The sequence below is a fragment of the Aptenodytes forsteri genome, unplaced genomic scaffold (assembly GCF_000699145.1).
Source record: "Aptenodytes forsteri isolate BGI_AS27 unplaced genomic scaffold, ASM69914v1 Scaffold597, whole genome shotgun sequence".
NCBI lineage: Eukaryota > Metazoa > Chordata > Aves > Sphenisciformes > Spheniscidae > Aptenodytes > Aptenodytes forsteri.
In genome coordinates this window covers 114,319-135,237 of record NW_008795489.1, presented here as the reverse complement: position 1 = coordinate 135,237, position 20,919 = coordinate 114,319, and the positions used below count along the sequence as shown (strand labels likewise).

The 20,919-nt window shown below is 36.9% G+C and overlaps 1 protein-coding gene across 1 annotated transcript in view; it reads right to left on the bottom strand.

Annotated features, from left to right (window-relative positions):
• The window catches only part of HCN1 (hyperpolarization activated cyclic nucleotide gated potassium channel 1), a 188,783-nt gene extending 170,040 nt beyond the window's left edge, over positions 1-18,743 (bottom strand). Inside the window, exon 1 of the mRNA XM_019472621.1 lies at positions 18,327-18,743. Coding sequence (XP_019328166.1) covers positions 18,327-18,731 — 405 coding nt within the window. The 5' untranslated portion in view covers positions 18,732-18,743. The remainder of the gene's footprint in view (positions 1-18,326) is intronic.
• Between the last annotated feature and the right edge of the window lie 2,176 nt (positions 18,744-20,919).

The window sequence follows — 20,919 nt, the reverse complement described above, 5'->3', positions numbered from 1 at the left end:
TTGGCAACCATGAATTGGCATCCTCTGTTGAAAGCTCATATTTGCAGAAAATGCCAGCTCTAATTATCCCAGAGCCTTAACTTATCACTGCCAAAATGAAGGCAAGATTGGCATGCTAGTTGGGTGTGTTACAACACAAGGTCAGACATTGCTACTGCTGTTACTGGAATTGTCTGTGGTACATAAAAATAGCAGAACAAGAAAATAAAATCCCTACTAATGGGTAAGGAATATTTAATAGTCTAACAGTGGAATTTTCCTTTCATTGATTACAGTAACCTCCCTACTGCCTTCCCCTAAAGAAAATAAAAAGGTAGACAAAATAATATCCAGGCCTAAACAAGTTATATATGTGGACCATGCCATTCATAATGGACCGAAAATATTATTAATTTTAAATATGTTTTTCCAAGAAACTGAAGCTCGCTGGTCTTACAGCTACCCAGCACAGTTGCATTTTTCATTATTTTTGTATCACTCATGGAACGAAAAAGAAAAATTCGTATCATGAAGCATCTTCAAGGAAATCCTGGAGTTCCCCCACTCTAGTGGGAGGTGTTACAGCAGACAGACCCCCTGGGAGTTTCGCAGTGTCCCCTCCCTCCCTATAAACTTACTCGTGGGATTCCCTCATAACTGTATCTTGAATATAGAGAATCACTGAATTTAAGACATTATGAAGAAAAAAAGAACTCAGACCCAACAAAACTTTGCTTGTGTTGGACAACGCTGAAAAAGCTCTTTTTGAAATAGTACATGGCGGGTGATATGTCTCCTCAGAAATACAGGTTATTAAAAGCACATGAAGCCTATCTTCTCTTTAGAATTTGCTATATTCATATTCAAGCCTTCAAACTGTCTTCAAAGTATTCCATGTTTTAGCCCTGAAACCTAAAAGTCTGTCAAATGCTCCAAAATTAAGACTGTAGGAAACAACGATGCTCCCCAGCAGAACTGAATGTTTCACAACATCAATAAAATTTGCATTTCTTTAAAAGGTCTTTAACAAATGATAAGAAACCATATCAAAATAAGACGACTTATGTTACATACTACTTCTGGAGGAAAAAAATAAAAATATAAAAGTAATCAGTTAAGTAGCTTGAGAAATAAGACTTTATTAAGAAACAATATTTAATTGGCTAGCATTAGACAATGCTCACAGAAACATTAATAGAAAGGAATAGGTGATTTGTGAGGCATACAGCAGTTCCCTACCAGCTGCACTCAAATGCAACAGAGTATAAATCTACTTGCCTAAGAACTGCAGCAATCTCAAATCCATAGTAGATGTGGGGTATGTTTAACACTGGGCTTGGCATGGGCACAAGGGAGCAAGACCAGCAGAGCATCAAAAAGGGTTCATCTCTAACAGCCTATTCAAGTTCTTAAAGACCTGCTCCCTGTTAGGTATAGAGATTGCTGTAACCCCATTGATCTTACAGGAATAAACACGATAAAAGGACACAGATGTGTGAATACTGATGGATCAAGGATCTGTGATAGCTAATCTGCACTATAAAGAAAAAGAACATTTTAGCGATTCTTTTTGGCCACTGCTGAGTCTCACAACCTCTTACTGATGGCATACCTAAAAGGCATAGAACCAAGTGAATTTGTAACACTTTGTTGACAAATGATGCTATAGCACCAGGGAAATCACTGACAAAAATTAAATGTAAGCATTGGAATATATTAAATATCATTCTGGATTGCTATCAGCTATGTCAAGGTTATAAGCCTATCTGCATTACCCTGAGAATGCCAAACCCCAACTGGTTCCCAATTTAAAAAGTGCTGAGAAAGGACAATATAACTTTGTACCTTACGATGCATTTTTGTATGCCAAGGACATCAAAGCAAACAAGCATCTGTGAAGGCAGGGGAATCTTCAGCTGTCTACTGATTTTAGAAATCTCAGATTTGGACGTCCACTTTGAGATAACTCATACCTCACCCCTTCAAGGAATCAAGGAAAGATGTGGCAAATCAGGAACCCTGAATAGATGTCATTTTGGGGAAAAAAAACTTCAAAAGTTCTTGATGGTGCATGGTACAGGCAAAATCACCCAAGGTCACAGAAGAGATGCATAATCACAATGCAATAGAAACCGCATTTGAAACTGGATTTGAATGGAAGAAATTGTAAACAGTGAAAGAAACTTTAACTTACAATAAAAAGAATAGCAGCCTTTACTGATGCTGGTGCACTTACCATGACTAAAAGGCAGAGTACAATATTTTCACATGTCAGCAAAGACAGCACTATGAATTATGAAGCTGTTATTTAGGGTAGAAATACATTTTGAAGAACAGTATAAAAGAAAAGATATGCCATGTCAGGCATTGCTCTGAAGGCATGCAGATTTTTACCTTAGCCTTTTTAATATAATACTCTATTTTTCTGAGCCATTTTGGCTCACTGTTTATTCTTATACTGATTAGTTATCAGGGCAGCAGATCTGTGTCAAGATTAGACCACCTTTTACCATTTTTCAATTACCTATAGTTTATCTCATCACACTTTCAACCAGGAGGTAGATTAAGTCACCAAGCTCCTACAGAGACATGCTTTTTTACGCATTATCATAAAACTTCACATTGAGCACTTAAGGATAAAAGGCTTATTAAAATGTGCTTTTTTCATTGGTAGAAATAATATTTTTTCTAAACTAGACATAGTAAGTCGAAGATTGAAAGTCTAGTAATGGGCCAAATCATGTGATGATTTTGAAACATCTCTATCCATTTAAGAGTTATTATAATTGATTTTGTTCTACCTACATAGTAGTGTTCATCAACTAACATGAGTGAGCTGATGAACTCTTCTCCCCATATCCAAGAAATCTATGATAATTCTTTCAAAGCACATAACACAGAATACATAACTCTGTTTTTCAAGTACAAATACTTGATCTGCCATGGAAAACATTGTGAAGAGGTAGAATCCTACTTAATCATTCTTTGCCTGCTACTTTAGAAATATTCTAAGAACATCATCTAAGGTAACTGAATGCTAGCAGTATCCCTGCAAAGCTCTGGCACAGTCCAAGAACTGGAACAGACTATGCCAGTTACATGGTTTACACTTAAACTCAAGAGCAACTTAAAAAGAAAAGTTCCAAAAGGTTAGATTTGTTCTTCTGTTCCACATTTAAAAGAGCTTCTCAGCAGACATCTATTTTTCCTCTTTCAAATGAATGAAATGGGTCAGCAAGGTAGGTCTTTAGAAGACTCCAGAGTTTCCATCGGTAACATGGAAAATTCTCTAATTTTCACTGGTGCAGCCTCACTGAATTCAGTTGAGATGAACAGACTGGATCACTGAGTTCAAAATATTACAAGGCAAAACTAAACAAGCTTCACCTTTTCATTCTCTCCAGGTCATACACCTTGTTTCTTCTATACACAAGTAAATTCTCAACGCTATCACTGGCTAGGAGCTTGAGAGTAGCTCTAATAGCCAAGTCTAAGAAGGCCCCTAGGTAGCAAATTTTGAGGTGTTTGCTCTTCAGTGCTTAATGGGTGTCTGGGCTCCCTGCCCAATTTTTGGAGAGAGATGGACGCTTCAGATGGTGCTGCTAAGAGTCATAACAGGGAGCACAGATCTGCTGACAGCTTGTCAGTGGGAAATGTCAGGGCTGAGGCATTGCCCTTTCTCTGTGTGTCATGAAACAGTCATTCCACAAAACCCACACATACCTATACTGCCTCTCCATCAGTATGAGTGCTCCCACCATGAGGGCAGAGCCACGCGCTCCATTAGGCGCTCGGTCCGGCACAAGGAATCACGTCGGGTCAGGTAGGGCAGTGTGCCAGTGCAAACCTTGTCCCATGCCAAACCTGCCTGAAGCCCTTCAGACCAAGGAGGGAAGGGATTCCCGGTCTTCTGCTTCCTTTCTTCAAGCCATTAGTGGACAATATGGTGGACTTTCTTGGGTTTGTTTTCTTTTATAAAATGAAGCACTGCTACTATAGGGGAAAACTTTTAACAGGGAATAAACTTGATGATTGGAACAACTCTACATTCTGTAGCTTGCATCTGGGATGGCTTGCAAAAATACTCTCTTAAACTCAGCAAATATGACAAGTTTAGAAAACTGGTTTTCTCTCTTTTGTTTCCAACTGTAAGAAAAGAAACTGAAGCATATGTCTTCTTGGTATGCTTATTTGTACTAGTCTAAGTAAAAACTGTCACTGAAACTTCTTGTCTTTTTCATCTTCAGCTAAGGAAACAGACTTCGAGGGACTCGGAGCTACAAATCCGGTAACAGGCTCTGACCCTCCACAGCCACTGCCTGCGAGCACAGACCACAGAGCACAGGCTTTGCGTCTTCCCAAGACACTTACATGACATAAAGGAAGAGGTGGCGAAGAGGTGGGGGACTGAAAAGATGTTGGAAAATAAAGGTTTGGGAGCATATTTCTCAGTGTGAAAAAACAGCTGGAGGTCACTCGAGTACATTTGTAGCTCACTTTAAAAATAAACTACCGTTTGATAAACTTTATCCATGTAATACATCAGAAATGTGAAAATGCTAAAAATATTTAACAGATTTGTATCTCTGTATTCCTAAATCAGATTTTCAAGTATAAACCACCCAGTGAAAAGAACAATGTCAGTCCCCAAAATATTATCTACCTACTCTGCTAACCAACTGGAATACTGCACACGCAAAACGTTACATACGTGCAAACGGAGAGGGGAAATGGTGCAAATAACTGCACTTGCGACACTTCAGTCCCATGTATAGTGATCGCAACAGTCCAGCTCAGCTGCTGCCTACCCCTGACGGGGTCTGCGTGTGTCTGACCCTGCTTAAGTCCTCTAGGTAGCTAGAAACCTGCTTCTACACCTGTTCCAAGCAGCCCAGAGAACCAAAGATTGATGGACATCCAAGAATTAGAACAAGGCACTTGAACCAGCTTGATGACCAGCAAGAATATTCCTTTGTAATTTACTGATTAATTCTATTATTCATGATAATATTATTACTGCAAACCTGGAGATGCCAGTCAAAACTGGAGTCCCAAAACATAAACACAGATTAAAAGACGGTGGCTGTTAAGGAAAATGGAGAAAAAAACTAAACTAAGGCTAGTTGAAGGCGAGTAAGTCTTCAAGAAGTCTTGAGAGAAAGTATCAGACACTGTGATTTCCAGTATAAGTTCCCTTAGTGTCTTAAACTGCCTAAACTGACCACAGTTATGATTTCCGTGAAGATCAGTCATTCTTTCCATAATAACAAATATGAAAATATAAAAAAAAAAATTTACACATAAAATTAATGAAAGCACTATTTAGTAGATTAAGAAGTAGTTACACTGAATATACTTTTTCTCTTAGGAATTCAGAGAGACATTTCTTGTAAGGTGCCACCAGTCCTGTTTCTTTTTCATTGGACTGATTCTGCTGAGTATTTACAATGACAAAAGCACAGTCAGGGGAGAAACAAATGGAGTTCTCAGCTTCCAGCCACAAACTGGACGTCAGCATAGTGGACGCGATTCAAACAGGTCTGTGTTACCACCAGCTGTATCACTTGTATAATTTTCAAATAGCTTAAACTAAAAGATGGTAGTCAAGGAAAATATTACAGATGAGCTTGTTGATACTGGTTTTCTAAACAGCAGCAGCTAACAAGAAGCACCAGTTATATAGAAGAAAGTCATCTACGGGCATGAGGTTGCTTGCCCCTTCTCTTGTCAGATTTTCTTTTTTTCACCCCCTCTCCTCTCCCCTAGGTTTAGCACACATAATGATTAATATAGTATTAAATTTTTTGAGTATATTTAGCATTGGAACATAGAGCTAGAGGTGCATTGCTGGTCCAAAAAGCTTACTGTCAAAAGATCAAAAAAGCAGAACTAAAGGAAAATGAGACTCCTCAAACATGTATAATAATCCTGACATTCAAGCTTTAAATATCTCAAGCTATACCTCTTTCATCACTTAGCAAAAAGTTATAGTTTTTTTATTGGTGGGGAATTATTTTGCACTGCTCAGATGACAATCCACTACTGGGCTAAATTTTCTAATTCTGAATGAGATAGTCACTACTTCTAAAGAGCATCATGATATTCTTCACATCAGAGAAAAACTTTTAGAGACAGTGGAAGGAAATCCATAGGACCATGGTCATGACTCATGTGGGGCTGTAAGTTTCAAAACTGTTTACATGAGGAGAGGAACAAAATTCTGCATTAACACAGAACTAAAAATTTTAATTCTAGCTGCTTCCTTTTGCATTTCAGTGTTGAATTCCTAAACCAAATATTTAATTATCTTTCTTTCATTGTCTGTTCAAAAATATGAGAAAGAAACTGATTCACTAGATGAAGCATCTTAAAATAGCTGAGAGGTCAAATAAAAAGATGTTCACATATCTCTGTAACAAATAATGCCCAAAATTTATGCCTCTGTACCGTCACAAAAATTTTAAATTCTTAGCTCTAACTAGGTTGTTCAACACAGACACGTGTAGTTTTAAAATTACCACGTAGCTAAAGAGGTTACGTCTTCAGCTGGTATTCAGACCTTGCTCACTTTACACAAAGGATCCATACATATCTAAAAAGAGGGAGAAAGAGTTTCCCAAAGGCAAGATCCAAAGTTGTCAAAATTACTTTCTCACCTTGAAGAGCACCAGTAATTGGCTGAAGCAGACAGCGTGGAAATTGCTGTGTCACAGGAAAGCATCCAGTATAGCTCCTGTCAAATGCTACCAATTCTAAACACCCTGCTGAGGTTAAAAAAAAATGCTTCTACCTCAAATATAAACTTACTTAACTGTTAAACAAGAGTTGACAAGAACTAGTGAGTCAATCAATTATGTTACAAACAGAAAAATAGTATATGTAAAAATCTTGGTGTCGGTTAATTTTACTTCCGCTAGCTTCCATGGGAATAACAATGGGAAGGTTAAACGAAAAGGAAGAAAGCATGTAAAGTTCCACTGGAACTTGTTTTATAATTATTTTAAAAATAAGCTATCTCTTAATGGATTTACTTTTCAAAAAAGTTATAGTGTTGATTAATTCTATCCATGCAAAGTATTTTGACACCTTCATTTCCAGTGCCTGGCAGTTAGTATTCCAATTAAGAGCCCTAACAAACAGACTGATTTTTTTAAAACTATTTTTAAAAGATCAATAAACATACCTATATATGATATGCAAACATTAACAGAAATATAAATAAAAATCCACCTAAGGCTAAGTTACTAAAATTGTCACATAATAAAAAGGACAAAGAGAAAACCACATGGTTTGTATATACCATATACAACCTATGGTATAGTTTGTTTTTGCCATGGGCAAAATAAATAAGTGATGGGAAAAAGAGTGTTTATATGATTGATGCTGAAGGAAAACCAGTGTTTCACTTAGTTCATCGGAAAGTCTCTGCAAGGAAAATGTAAGTTACTTGTTTGGGTTCAATATCTTAGAACTTCTTGGTGATAAAAACAATGCAGCCGTTCTAGAAGTTACCCCTTGCCTGTTGAAATTACATTTTAGTTGCATTTTTTTTTTCCATTTCCTTGTTGAAACATGTCTGACATGAAATTTCCCCATCTGCAAAGCAATTCTTATGTGGGATACCCACTCATTTTTGAGACAGATTAAGATATAATTCATGTCTTTGGCTGAGGGAAGAATTGATCATCCTGAAGAAAACTACTACACCTTTTTCAATAATGTGCTTTGGCAATCCCACAGGAAGGTACTCTTAAAAACAGATTCACTTTAAATTACGCACAGCAATATTCTCTCTCCAGGTTCAGGTTTTGGCCATAAATCTTGTATGCAACTATCTTAAAAGTATGAACAGAAGCATCAACTCAGCAGTGAAAGTTTTTTTAGTGGAGATAAAAGATTGTTTGTCATGAGCCTTTGAATATTGCCAGTCACTTAAGGTAAACTGAGCATACAATGTATGGAGAATTAATCTGGAGAGAGAAAAATTGTAGATAGGACCATTTTCTTTGGTTTCTGTTCAGAGGTACAGAGATGCTGTTAGGAACCTTCACACTTGGAGACAGTCACATAAATACATACATGCACATTTGTTTGAATTACCATTAGTTGCTCACTTTTTTTCTTTTTTTGACACTCACATCTTTCCTCTCTTCTACAGGCAGCCCAATTGTACAAGGCCCATGGCTCTGGCAAAGATTACAGCGGTTATACCGTAATTAGCCATTCAGTCGCTTTCAGCTTTTTACTGATGGTTTCTCCCATGTATATACAGGGAGAACATACACATGCTATACAGGGCTCTACTGTTACAGTTCCCCACCTAGGAGCACCCACTTGAACACAAAGCAGGATCTCCAATGTTGCATACCATTTTGTCACACAAAACCATGGTTGAAATGACACCGAATACACTGCATGGCAGCAGTTTCTGCCAGATCAATAACAAGCTGCAATATTTACTGGAAAGAAAGGCAGTGCAACTACAAGGCACCATATCAAGGTAAGCAGATGTACAGTCAAGCTTGTTGCTATTGGTTCTGAAAGCAGAGAGGCTGGAAAAAAAGAGCTGTTTTAAGATAACAATATGTAACACGGAGGAAAACACTATGAGCCTAGACACATGGAAAGGCTATGGCAAAGCACACGTCTGGGTTAAGAAAGATGAAAACGCTGAAAAAGAGAGCATGTTCCCAGTGCAGTAGGGTGAGGAGAGCCTAACAGTTCAATCACAGCCTTCAGTTCTGCTTGGAAGCAAGGAGCACAGCTCTGACAGTCTCTGAATTAGGTTATTTTCCAGTTCTTTTCAGGTCACAACTATATTTAAATCATACATTAGGCATGTTGGATAATGTCATGGTTATTTGGAATAAACTCCATGAGATTCAGGTTAGAAATAATTCATTAAATATAACTTGGAGCTGGAAAAGCCTTTTTACACTGCCATCTCAGTTCCTCAGCCCTCTCTAAATAGGTTTATACAATTGCATCTTACTCCCTAAGTGGTTAATTCAGACCATTTTATCCTTATAAAGCAGAATTAACTATTGTTCCTAATTAACTATTAAACTACTATTCCATTGTCCTCAATGGGAGCCATAACAACAGAAACTTACTTAAACAAGTAGTGTCCCAGGTATTTTATTGTATTAGAAGGTAGTCAAATTTGATCAAAATCCAAACATGATCCTCAACCCATTGATATGCGGTGAATTTTGTATCATTTCAGTCCTAGTCTTATACGATAAAATGCCCAGATGAGCTAAGGAACATGACAGACTGGGAGAATAAATAAAGGCAACAGTGCACGGATGGTCTACCCAGCACAGCCCAGCACAAGTTCTCCAGATATCTCCCTTTTCTACCTCTCAGACCTTTCTGAGATAACTGAGGCAATGCTCTCCCACAAAATCCCACAAAATTCACCAGCACACTGTTCTCCGCATAAGAGAATGAGAGACTACGGTGGTGGGCTTTGGTTGTTTTAATTTAAAAAGCTGTTCACAGCAACTGACAACTTTCTCCTTAAAGTAGAACATAGAATTATATCAACTTGAAATCTAATGAATTACCTTTCCACCCTTTAATACATGATCACTTAGTTTAAAAATGAAATGCCCCTTGTGGCTGAATGTTAAGAAAAGGTTAAAATTGTTCATACACAGCTCCTACCCATACACTTTTCTGATGTATTTTTCCTGTATAACTTGTTCCTCAGCTTTCAATTAGTCATGATGCCCTGTAAGGACATCTTGTTGCTTTCTTTAATAAGTAAGTAAATAAATAAATAAATAATGTATTAAATATTATTACAGTGGCTTATAAGTCTCCCATTTCAACTAATAACTGGGCATATTTTACCATGTAGACTAGCAACCCAGCTTCAAATTTGCCTTCTAAAAATTTATTTTAAAAGTAAGTATGGCATAAAATGGCCATAACGTATCCCTAACAATCTCTAAAGATGACTTGCCCTAGCAGCGACATAAAGAGAATACCAAGACAACTTAAAATCTGTGCGCAAATCTAAGATATTTATTCAAGTGGCTTCCTTACATGCAAAGATCTGTTGGTATTCTGCAAACAAACACAGAGGGGAAGGATCTTACAAGGCATTAGGGACAAGCTGAGAATATCTTTTAGTTAAATTACCGTTGCTGAGTAATTTAGAAGTGTAAACAGTAATTCTGAACTGGTCATTATTAATACAAAGCTGAAAATGCAGACATATGTGAATGGATTGTGCTTAGCCTGCAAAGAACAAAGCCTAAAATTGTCATTCTTGTTAAAATACATTGGAAAAAACTGAAAAATCCAATTTACGGGTTCCCCTTCTGTCTTATCACTGCGGGAACCAAAGGCAGCTTGTAACATGTGCACTCACTGCAATATCGCAGTGTCCGAACAGTGAACCACGATACAGACCAGGAGCTGCCCAAACAGCTCTTTGGCCGTCATCACCTTCTCCAACGGCTCTTCAGCTCCAGGGAGGGAGCGGAATGACCTGGTGAGCGGCCAGCAGCTCTATCTCGCAAGCGGACTAAACATCCCCGACCTCCCCCCTTGCCTGACATGGGGTATACCCATCAGACCATTACCCTGTGAAAGCAAGGCGGGCTTTCTGCTTGTGTTAAAAGCTTAGGGTGGAAGAACAAGAGGCTTTTTTCCAAATCTGCAGCCAGGAGTAATGTGTGCAAGACAACGAATTGTCTCCAGAATGGCTTAAAAAATAATGAACAACAAATTAGGTATTAAAAAATTCTTCTAAAAAAGAATTACATTTCAGTGTCAAAGACAGGCTGATGCAGTTCTGATCATTTTCAAAACTGATTGACTAGCATCACCTAGAAATGCTACTGCAAGGGTGAACCCCCCCTTCTCGGGTCTACAGCCAAGACTCCCAGCAACAGGCCCATTACCATAGAAGCAGACAAAACCCTTATAAAGAAGAAAACATTATCTTCCAACATTTGAGTTCAGGGAAATTTATCTCAGGCTATGTTCCACACAGTTCATCTCCCAGGGAAAACATCATCCCCATACAATTACTCTCTTGGCGTAAGCACACAAGAAAGGCAGCTCAGTTTGCACAGTCCTAAAAAGGTGGTAAAAAGACGAAGCGAGAAACTTTACACTCATAACACTTCCTATTTACTCTGTAGGGGGATGGATTATTCTTTCCATGAAAGTGATTATGCGTAGATCATAAAGTAGGAAATTAGAAAACAGAATAATCTATGTCTTCCTTGCATTTCACTAATTGCATGCTCTACAAATGTGCTGTTCTTTTTCGGCAGTTACTATTCTATTATTAGGAGACCATGGATCATAATGCCTTCTAATTGTTGCTATCAGTTATGTGTATTTTCTTACTGTTGTACAGAATTTAAAAGAGTGAAAAATAAAAACTTGAGAGTATGCTCCATCATCTACGTCAGTGGTATTTCATGGATATATGCTTTAGCTGCAATGTTACATACTTTTCTTGAATAAATAATTTTCATTGAAATAAATGAAAAAGCACTGGAACAACTGAGCAAAATTTACCCATCTAATGTTAAAATATGGATAGTTCCCTGTAAACAAAAATGTTTACATGAAATGAGATCTATTGTAATTTCCCATTTGGAACACTACCAATTTAGTAAAGATTGTATTAGGTGCTCTGTTTAGCAAAACACAGACAATAGCCTTGTAAGTTACATGACAAGAGAAGAAAAAATATTATTTAACAGCACTGCGGCTTGCATATCTATCTATTACGAGACTGATTTTTGCTCTTACGAAAATGTTTCGATTCACGTGTTCTTTCATATTATATAATGCTTTCTTTTGGAATTTACATATTATTTATGTATCTTTTCTATCATTTCAGTTCTACCCATATAAGCAAATTATATTTAGTAAACTAGAACTACACTATCAAGACATAGTATCAACAGCCTCAACAGTATCAAAGAAACTGCCTTTACACTCTCTGATTTTAAGTGGGAAAAGAAAAAGGCTAGTAGTCAGGGTTCTGGCTCTATAGGATCAGAGTCCGCAGATAAAATACCTTGCTCTCAACTGCTGTCATAGAGACAGACTATCCATTAGCCAACATCCCAATTGAATTAGGGAGGAATACCAGCAATGCAAATCCTACCCAGTAATGAACTGACAGCCAGCACTCCCAGGCACAAACAGAATGCATTCACTCTGGGGAACTGGGCTGAACAATCCTCTGCTCTGACGAAGCTAGAGAACTCATCTTCTACCATAGCTATGTTGAAGACTGCAAGGAGCAGTCTTAGGTTTTGTAATTCAAACTGCAAGCAAACAGCATGGTTTTTTTCCCCTCTAGATTACAAAAGGGGTGGAGCTGGTCAGCACACGTCAAGCACGCATGACAACAGCTTCATCTGGTAGGGGAGACTACAGAACAAGGAGGAAGCCCTAAGCAAACCTCGCAGGTGTCTGAGATACAGCCCAGTGCAAAATGGAAGTCAGCTGTGTAAGATGTACATATGCAAGCCAGTATCTGCACACTAAACAACAACATGAATAACTGGTTTGCATATTTACTTAGTCCTGCTAGGGAACACTTCTTAGGGAAAAAAAACCAAAAAAGTGCCAAACAGCTCAGGTTTTGATATTTCTCATCGATCCACACAACCTGCCCCCAGCCATAGTCTTTATGTGGGAGGACACAGATTCACTAATTTATACATAAGAGGCATTTTCCAAGCACAACTTTCCAAAAGAATGCAAAACTTGCTTTTCTGTTTCCTTCCTGTAGAAACTGGCAGAAAATAGGGATTTTCTCCTACTTCAATCTTCTTAATGGTAGGAAGGCATCATTACAGAGGCTTTGTTGCAGAATTCACAGACTTTGTGCCAGTAAGAGAAGGTGGGCTCTCCTACATCTTCTTTCCCACAGAGTTATTTAACAAATTTCCTCCCCTCACTCCCTATGAGCTAGACAACTCATATTTGATTCATGCATCTGTAATAGGCAATAAAAAAGCATGTCCCACTTTAAGCTAATTTACTTTAAAAATGCCATTTAACCTGTACTTGTATGCTTATTTGCAGTACTTCACTAATTGATACAACTTTACAGGGCCCAGAAAAAGATATTTTAAACTATCTCCTTGGAGGACAGGAATTAAAACTAAATGAAAAGAAAGAAAAAAAAAATGTTATGTCACCTCCCGTTTCCATGGGACCATTAATTTAACAAGTAAATTAAAATGTATAATACCATCATTGACAGGAAAATTCCGTGTCTTGTAGACACAGTCCTGTTAAAATAAAATTAATAATCCAGTCAGTAAAGACATGTTTCCAGCCAACACTACCAAGTACCCACCTAACTCATCATCTCTCCCTTCCCACACAATTCCCCAGCCAGTGATCAAAAGGAGAGACAAAAAACCTTGACTTCTCATCTGGCTGTAGGAGAAAGAAAAAGGGATTCGATTTTCTATAGGGGACAAAACTCACCTGTATACCTACCACAGAAACAGCAGGCTAGTGAAGTAAGTGTTGTCTTCTGTTGTCCAGGTAACACAAGTGTTCTTTTACAATATTTTTATTTAGGCAACAATAATGACTCAACATCATATACACAAAATACGTGGTTTTGTACTGTTGGCAACAAGCAGAACAACAAGGAGAGGACACCTAGTGGTGATCTGTGATAATTAGGGTTGGTAGCGTGGAAGCAACAGATGAAATTGTTAATGTAGGACCTGATTTGGCAAAGCTCTTACACACTTAACTTAATTTTTAAGCACTTTAGTAAGCCTTAGCATTCAAGCAAGCTTGTATTTATGGGCTTTTCTGGATCAGCATTACTGTGATTATTAGAAATAGAACAGTAAAAAGTAGAATAAGACACGTCTGTGTGATATGCTCAGAAATATGTTTCATTAAACACCTGAGCTTTAGCAACAGCTAGAATGGATATCAACACTTATCGAGGTTCATGAACCTTGAAAAGGTTTGGCAAATTGAAAACAAGACTTCAGTACAAGTCAAACCAAAATAAGACATGCCTGCAATCTATTACATATTTTACTAGATGATTTTTTGCAAAACATAACCTATTGCACATCTTGCAATAAGCATTCAGTCATTTTAAAACTGGTTCTAATTCTACATAATCAGACATCTCAGAACAAGAAAGACTTAGGGTACAGTTTTAGAAGTACCACTTCTATTTACTCATATATCTACTAGGTCTTGTCCTGTGATTAGAATAGCTGTAAGCAAAGCTATTAAAGTCTGGTTTATAAGCAGCTTTTGGAAAATACTGTCATTTGAAACAATCAGTAAATTTATATCATAGACAAATGTAAAGCAAAACACCATTTGATATGTAACAATGTATTTATGCCTGATTGTTCATATCTTTTAATTGTTCCGTTATCTATGAGCATATTTAACTAAGAATAACTTACTAGTTGCATGCAAACCTATGTAAAATGTTTAGGGGTCAGCAGCTTAGGCAGTCTCATAAAATAAGTTAAAGTAAATAAGAGTTAGGTCCAGTACATCCTGTTCGGTATTTTTAGGAACCTATGCTAAAAAAAAAAAAAAATCCAAAACAAGCCCACTGTCAGAAATTACTGCAAAACTATAATTTCTGCAATCACCAATTTAAATAACAAATTTTTTCTTGCATGTTACAGTATATAATTTTGTTTAAGTAAGTATATGATCTATTTATCAACATCTGAGCTTTAAAGGACTGGAATATTAGATATTGTAGCTAAAAAGCAGTTTTAGGACAATGTGAATTGCAAATTCAGTAAATTAATTCCTGCCAACATATCTTCTGTCCCTTTGTTAAAGTGTTTCTTCCCATTTCCACTGAGTCAGTCATTTGGATAAGCTATTAACATCAGACTGATATGAATGTATCAATCAGATTTCATATATACTGCACCACAGGCTATAGCTCTGTTCCCTCATAACAGTTAAGGAGAAAGCTTCTGCAAAGCATACATTATTTATCTCAACATTATTCTATGTGGCTGTTAGCAGCTTGATCTTGATTTAATTTTTTTAAATGATGTGGAAAGAAATAAAGAAAAGGAACTGTGTTTCACCAGTATCATATAAAAATCTTCTAAATTTTTGCCTACTCATCTTAAAGTTCAGGATACCGATCAACTAAAGTCCAGGTATGTGATAGTAAAAAAAGATAGTAAAAAAAGCTCAAACCATTTCAACCTGCCTTTTCTCTTGGAGGACATATAAATACCTTAATGGGCTAACAGCCTTATTATACAACCTGGTTTGTTCATCAATCAGTTTTCCATTAATTATCCTCTTGGCAGGTTATGAAGAATGAGTTTGCTGACTGTCCTCTCAATATTTTTGACATAATGCTCATTATTCTGGACCCAAATACATAGTATTTCAGATTTATCTGCACCACATTTAAAACCAACATGTCAGCCCATATGCAAAAACTATTAAATCCCTTTAACCACACAGAAAAAGGCTCCACAAAAATTAGTTAACAGTTGCTCCCTCTTGTGCATGTGCAAACACACACGATACAGAAAAGATTAATATCGGCAGCAAAGGTCTCACTGACTACCCCTATGGGATCATCCAACTATTGTTTCCTAATTTGGCAAAGTTCATCCCTACCCAGTTTTTTTGTTTTAAAACATTACAATGCTATAACACACAATTTCTCCAAAGTGGTAGTTTATCACCGTGCAGAAGAGTTTCACAAGCTACATCCAAAGTAATAATCAACTACTGTGATAACAAAAGCCAAATATGAAAATCCATGACCGCCTTAATTTCCGATATCTGTAAAATGCTAAACAAAAAAAAAAAAGAACTTTTTTCTTGCACACGTTTCATTTTGGGATTTATCAGAACCTGATTCAGTCTACATATTTATCACTGTTCCCGCATGTTCTCACAGCAGCTACATCCAAAGTAATAATCAACTACTGTGATAACAAAAGCCAAATATGAAAATCCATGACCGCCTTAATTTCCGATATCTGTAAAATGCTAAACAAAAAAAAAAAAGAACTTTTTTCTTGCACACGTTTCATTTTGGGATTTATCAGAACCTGATTCAGTCTACATATTTATCACTGTTCCCGCATGTTCTCACAGCCATCAGAAATCTTTTTTAAAAGCAGCCAACGAGCACACACGATACAGAAAAGATTAATATCGGCAGCAAAGGTCTCACTGACTACCCCTATGGGATCATCCAACTATTGTTTCCTAATTTGGCAAAGTTCATCCCTACCCAGTTTTTTTGTTTTAAAACATTACAATGCTATAACACACAATTTCTCCAAAGTGGTAGTTTATCACCGTGCAGAAGAGTTTCACAAGCTACATCCAAAGTAATAATCAACTACTGTGATAACAAAAGCCAAATATGAAAATCCATGACCGCCTTAATTTCCGATATCTGTAAAATGCTAAACAAAAAAAAAAAGGAACTTTTTTCTTGCACACGTTTCATTTTGGGATTTATCAGAACCTGATTCAGTCTACATATTTATCACTGTTCCCGCATGTTCTCACAGCCATCAGAAATCTTTTTTAAAAGCAGCCAATGAGCTTCTTGCTGCTTTATTGCAGGCTCAAAAAAAGACCCAAAAAACCCCTTCAGACCCTCTTTCACCTTCCTGAGAACATCCAGGGAGCACTATAATGTGTTATCAAACACAAAAAGATGGACTCCACTTATTTTTCAATACTTGTCAAATAAAGTATCATACAAGAAATATTTCACAAGTTTTACCAGTGGAAACAAAGGTGAAGCTGCAATCAAGCAGCCATTAGCTAAAGATTAAATGGACCAAACACCAGCTATTGCTGGTTTGGACCACATCCTCTGGTCACTTCTAGTCCCACTCAGTGGACGATTCAATTATTTTTGACTTAGAATATCTGATTTATCTTTGACAACAGACGGAAGGGGGTGGGGGGGGAAGGTATTCATTTCTCTGCTTAATAGGGCTTCATAGTGGCAAGCTATTAACTCAAGCTGCAGAAAATAATGTCACTGAACGGATTTCAGAAGGTTGTCTCTCTGTAAAGCACAGTGGAGACAAAAGCACAGCTTTATGGTAGAACTACAAAATATGCTTAATCATTTGCCTTAGTTAAATTTGAGTATAAAACTGCAGTGCTCTATTTCTGTGTCAAAAACATAGTTACACTGCATTACAGGGAGGCAAAAAGAAGTAGAACTTACAAAATACAGTAATAAAAAATAATTACCTATTTCAGCAGCTTTTTGAGAAACTATAAATTTATTAGACTTTTGATACTTAGTATCATCCAGCATCATGCCATTTTTAAATATAATCTGACTTTATTTGTCAGATGGCTTCGTATTTAGGTTTCTGTGAAACCAGAAAGTGAATATAATACTGAAGATAACCAGCAGAAAAAGCACCAGAAATGGTACCAAATAATCCTTCAATATTCATTTAATTCAATAAATCTTCATCAAAGTAGGTAAATAAATTTATGCAAATCTATTTTAATAGTGCTTCCACGAAAATGCTTTACAAAATAATTCTCATTACATTTGCTGCAAGAAAGGTTTAGAAAACAGCAGTTATTTTTCACGTTTTTAGCACTTCCTTTTAAAATATATTACGCTATTTAGACCTACAGAAATGGTGACAGGCAAGAAATGAAATGACTGAATCATGGTGGTATGTGCCAAAGCATTAAACACTTCCTAGCCATAAGCATGCCAAATTAGGGAATGCCATAATTTCCTGGAAATGTCACCATGCCAAATTGGCAGGCAGCATAAGGTCACGTCTGGAAATAGTGGAGTTGACAGTTTAGAAGGCAGTGACTCGTATTTTTTTATAAAGAAGGTCAGTATTTGATATATTCAGCCTACATACAGCCTTCAAACAATGAGCATTCTAGGAAATCTACTCAATTATAAATTGTTTCAATTTCTCCTGAAATAGAAAAATATGAACATGTATTTTAAGTTCTCTGTGATTACACAAGTATTAACTTCATAAGTTTAAGTGCTAGACACCAAACTTAAATGCAGATTTAGGTGGTTGCCAAAATTTCTAATACTCTCAATAGGAGCCCATCCATGCTTATTGTGGTCATGGTCCCAAACATATTATGGTGTCTGTTTTTAGCAGAGAGAAGATGGTTACTCTGTGCTTTTTTTTCAAAAAAGGCTTTTCTACTAGCACCTATATGTAATTACACTAATTGGTGAGTAAAAACTCTTTATTCCATTCTGGTTCTTGTGTCACTCTTCAGAGAGACCTGACTAGTTTTTTGTAGGAATAAGATCTTAGCAAATGATGTTATAACCATGTAAGTCTTACCTCTTCCCACTGGTGTATGTATCTAATCAGTCTTGAAAGGCGTAATAAACGTAACAGGCTGAGGATTTTTGTAAATCTCACAATACGAAGTGCTCTTGCTGTCTTGTAAACCTCCGAATCCATTCCTTTTTCTACAATGAGAAAGATATAATCCACTGGTATTGATGAGATGAAGTCAACCACAAACCAGCTTTTTAAGTAATTCATCTTGATGATTTTAGGGTCCAGTATTATTTCAGAGCTGTCTTCATTTACAGTCCCAGTTCTAAAATTCATGATCAAGTCCAATAGAAAAACAGTGTCTGATGCCACATTGAAAATAATCCATGGTGTTGTTGTTTGTTCTGTGAAGAATGTGATTCCAACTGGTATAATGACAAGGTTTCCAACCATCATTATGAGCATGATTAAGTCCCAGTAAAACCTAAAAAAGAGAGGAAGAAACAGAATGGTTGATGTATTGTGGTAAAACACACTTAGAAAAATGGTCTCTATCATGCCGCCAACTTCACCTCAAGATACTTAAACATTTTGTTAATGCTAAGAAAACTCTCATTGTTTTAACTTATTCAATATATTCACAGTCAGTAGAGAAGACAAAGTAATTAATACATTTCATTATGTGCCTTCCTTCTCAAGAATACGCATCTAGGATAAAGACAGTACTATGGCTTATCACTCCATGGCATATCTGAAAGGTGTGCATGTGTGGTACTCCCTAGACTTATCAAGACTGCTGTCAAAACCTGTTAGTGGGTTTATATAAATAAAACTGATGTCTGGTGCCAATCAGAAGTGCTTTAGCAATGCAATATTTTTTAAGGCTTCTATCCAAATGGAAACCCAAATATCTAACAGATAACGTATTAAATGTAAGTACCTCTTTGTGAATGTACTCATACCATTACAGTGCTGGAATAAAATTACAGGAAGAGAAAAAAAGCACTGAAAGCAAAAAACAGAAACAAAAATTAGATAACATCAAAACCTCCATCCACTTTTACAACCTGAATTGAACTTTCATGCATTTTTACAACCTCATAGTCTATCTTCTTTCAGAGCTAGCTAAGAAGTCTGGACAATAATAGCTGCCACTTACATAGTATGAGACGGGTACTGCATTTCACCATTTTGCTCCAGAAGTATCTAAATGCTCCCCTCTAACACTGGCGGAATACTGCTAACAGTGCTTGATACAGATGGTAGAGAGCCAGACTCGTAACTTTAGTATCTATTATAGAAATGGTGAGTAAACCCACCTGTTACATAGAACATATATCTATCCTGATGGAAGATTTCCAGGGGATGGTAGTACATACCCAACAGATTTTAAGAAAATTATGATAACTTCTAAATGTTAATTTGTCAAAGAAAGTTATTCTTGTTCAATAAAAGAACTGAAACTGAACTTGGGAAAGCCTGAACCCAATGCATGACCTCTTGTTCTGCTTGAGAACATGATCTGTTCAACTAAACTTGATTTGGAGAGGCACAGAAACCAGTCAACAACAGTTCCCCATAGACTCATTAGACTTTCTAGAAGACTAGAGGCAGCAATGGCTCCACAACTATCTCCCTGCTCCGGCCCTCTGTCGCAGTGGGGCCCCACAAGGTGGACATGTGATGGACATGCCACCAGCACACCACTCCAGCATTGACTTCCAGGCCACTTCCATGATACTAGCACCAGTCTCCTGGCATGCAACAAATACCCTCATCTTGGTAAAGGTTCATGGCAATCAACAATAGTAGTAGTTTAACTGGCCACAAAACATTTCAGAACCACAAGTTTAGTTTTTGCTAGACTTGCACAGAGCATATGGATTACATTAGGTTTCGGAGATTGTTTCTTGTATTCACCAAATGATCCAGGTTTATAAATTCCCGTTGTTTCACGTTTATCCGTGACAATACGTCTGAGTTTACAAATTCCTTATCTGAGAATATAAATAATTAACTGCATCTGTAAAACACACTAAAGGAAGAGTAGCATAGGATTGAGAGTGGCATGAGAATTCCCAGGTTTAAAATTCTTTATTCCAAGATAAACCTACAGAGATTAGTCTTGACTATCATTTGAGAGAGTAGATGGCAAAGCACCTTTAACTGGTACTCAGAAATCGCATGAAATAGACTTTATAAGTAATTCCCTGTGTACCATAATGTGATTTATGGCTTACACATTTTCAATCGTACAATAAATGTGAATACTAAGTGCTATAAATATTCAGTTTTATCTAGGCTGTATGTATTTTTGCTTAGGATGTGATGGTATTCACCCTATTGGTACCATATCTGGCAAAAACTTCCCTATTTCTCTTACCTTTTTAAATTCACATAATAGGCCTCTTGCTGTGCTAGATTCCTTTTCAGTAATCTAGAATTACCATATAGAAGGAACCACTTAATTCATATATCACTGCTACTATGATCTACAGGTACAATTACCACAAACACTTTTATAATGCTATCGACTAAAATATTTCACAAAACTGTTCTGGAAGAATAAAAGTCTCCAAGGAATCCTGAAAATGAGTGGAAAACAACTAGGAAATAATCACAAGAGGCGTACTTGTGTGTGTGGCTCACTCCT